The following is a 2,672-nucleotide window of genomic DNA, read 5'->3' on the forward strand; positions in this document are numbered from 1 at the left end:
GTGTGTGTGTGTGTGTGTATGATGAACGGGACAGACCCGAGGGACACAGGAAAATTCGTTGAGGGCAATTATTTTCACACCAAGCGAAAAATATGTCACATGTTTGAAACACATTTAAACAAGATGCCAAGCAATTATATTTTGCATAAATGAATTCTATTTTTAGGAGCGTTAGGATTTTTTGCACTGTGACATTGCTTTCATGGCAATGAAACACTTTTCACCCCAAATTATGTGGCCAAATGTGGCTGTTTACAGAAAGATTAATGTTCGCATTGTCTAAAAATACATGTGCATGTTAGTTATATTCATATTTATACAATGTATTCTTTTTTGGTTAGATTTTTTTATTTTTTATTTCACCCCTAATTCTCATTAATGCCAAATAATCTTTGAAAACCTATAAGATGCCAATATATTTTAACTGTGAAATGTTTGTACATGATGGAACTATTTAATGTGCTGCATTTAGATAAAAATTTTGGCATTAAAATAATGACAAATTTGGGGTAAATGTGCTTAAATTTACTGAAGTTAATGTGTGCAAAATGACCAGAATAAATGTTAATGGTCCTAAAAACATGTTATTGAGAGGTTTCAGGATTCACTGTACTCTCAGATAACACACAGACGGTCCATCTCTCTCTGATCATGTCTGAGACTTCATGAATGACTCTCCAGTGATGTGTGTGTGTGTGTGTGTTTGTGTGTGTGTGATATCATATCAGACCGTTTAACTCATTGTGCAACTCCTGGATACAGAAGCAGTTTCTGATGTCGACACGCACACACACACACACACACACACACATATTTGTCCTGACAAAGCAGTAGATTCTGATAAACCCCACTTAACACACACACATGCAAATATCTCATCATCGCAGATCAGAGATGCTCAGCACTAAAGAGGCTGAATTATTTTCACCTCAAAAATAGCCTCAGATGGCATGTATTCTATAAAAATGCAACTAAATGAAAATCACATTAAAATACCATGGTATTTACATGCTACTTCAAAGAAATCCATATTACTGCCAGTGTTCAAAAACATGGTATTACTATTAATAATTGTCACCTACATTTACAATGGTATTTCAAATAATACAATTTCCTGTTGGTTACACTGTTCTTACGAGGACCAGAGTATCAGACAGCAATACCATGGTATTTTTGATACACTCCTTAGTACTGAATGTTTTCATTTGGTCAAAAACCACAGTAATACCATGGTACATGTCTAGAAAACATGGTATTATTACAGTATATTGTACAGTACATGTTAATATACTGCATGCAATGATACGTATTCATTTACCATGGTACTCCAAGGAATACCACTCCCCATTGGTTATGTAGTAATGGGAGTATGAGATAGTAATTCCATGGTATTCTTGATATATAGAGAGCTGAATGTTTACCATATTCAAATACATGTTACTTCAAGGCACTTCAAATAATACCATGGTACTACCTCAATACATCGCCAAAAACACAATATTACTATAGTACATGTCCAGAAAACATGGTTTTACTACATGTCTACAAAAACACACTAATAGCATGGTACTAAATGATTACCATGTCCATTTACCAAGGTATTTCAAAGAATACCACTCCCCACTGGTTACACTGTCCTTATGTGGTCCAATCAGACCGTAATATGGTCTTTTTGATATGTACCATATTAATTTATGTTTACTATATTAAAATACCATGTATTTCAAAGAATACCATGGTACTACCTCAATACATTGCCAAAAACACAATATTACTATAGTGCATGTCCAGAGAACATGGTTTTACTACAAAAACACACTAACAGCATGGTACTAAATGATTACCATGTCCATTTACCAAGGTATTTCAAAGAATACCACTCCCCACTGGTTACACTATCATTATGTGGTCCAATCAGATCAGAATACCGTACCATACCATAGTACCATAGTAATGAACGTTTACCATATTAAATTACCATGTTACTTCAAGGCACTTCCAAGAATACCATGGTACTACCTCAATACATCGCCAAAACTACAATATTACTATAGTACTTGTCCAGACAACATGGTTTTACTATAGTACATGTTTACAAAAACACACTAATAACATGGTACTGAAGGATTACCATGTTCATTTACCATGGTATTTCAAAGAATAGCACTCCCCACTGGTTCCCCTATCTTTATGTGGTCCAATCAGATCGTAATACCATGATGTACCATAGTAATGAATGTTCACCCTATTAAAATACCATGTTAATTCAAGGTACTTCAAAGAATACCATTGTATCTCCACAATACGTGGTCCGAGACCACAGTATTACCCTGGTACATGTCCAGAGAACAAGGTGCTGGTGTCAGAAGGGGTGCATGTCTGACCTGGAGCCGCCTGCGCCTGATTATTCCCGAATCGTCCATGTCGTGTCCGGCGGAGGAGATGCTGCTGCGCGGATCAGTGGAGGCTCGTGGAGCAGGAGAGCTCAGTCCGCTCGCATGCACCGGGACTCCGTCATGCCGAGCTTCGCGACGCTCGCATCCCGCAGAAGAGCGAGCGCTGGACGTGACGTCATAAAGGACCGTGCGCGAGATCAACACGAGCTCCTTTTAGCATCACCCTCTCTCTCTCTCTCTCTCTCTCTCTCTCTCTCTCTCTCTGTCTCTCTGTTC

The 2,672-nt window shown here is 37.8% G+C and overlaps 1 protein-coding gene across 1 annotated transcript in view; it reads right to left on the reverse strand.

Annotated features, from left to right (window-relative positions):
- The window catches only part of LOC107677342 (microtubule-associated serine/threonine-protein kinase 1-like), a 37,644-nt gene extending 35,033 nt beyond the window's left edge, over window positions 1–2,611 (reverse strand). Inside the window, exon 1 of the mRNA XM_016472222.1 lies at window positions 2,385–2,611. Within this exon, the coding sequence (XP_016327708.1) occupies window positions 2,385–2,423 (39 nt within the window). The 5' untranslated portion in view covers window positions 2,424–2,611. The remainder of the gene's footprint in view (window positions 1–2,384) is intronic.
- Between the last annotated feature and the right edge of the window lie 61 nt (window positions 2,612–2,672).

Source organism: Sinocyclocheilus anshuiensis, unplaced genomic scaffold (genome assembly GCF_001515605.1).
Source record: "Sinocyclocheilus anshuiensis isolate Anshui unplaced genomic scaffold, SAMN03320099.WGS_v1.1 scaffold644, whole genome shotgun sequence".
Taxonomy (NCBI): domain Eukaryota; kingdom Metazoa; phylum Chordata; class Actinopteri; order Cypriniformes; family Cyprinidae; genus Sinocyclocheilus; species Sinocyclocheilus anshuiensis.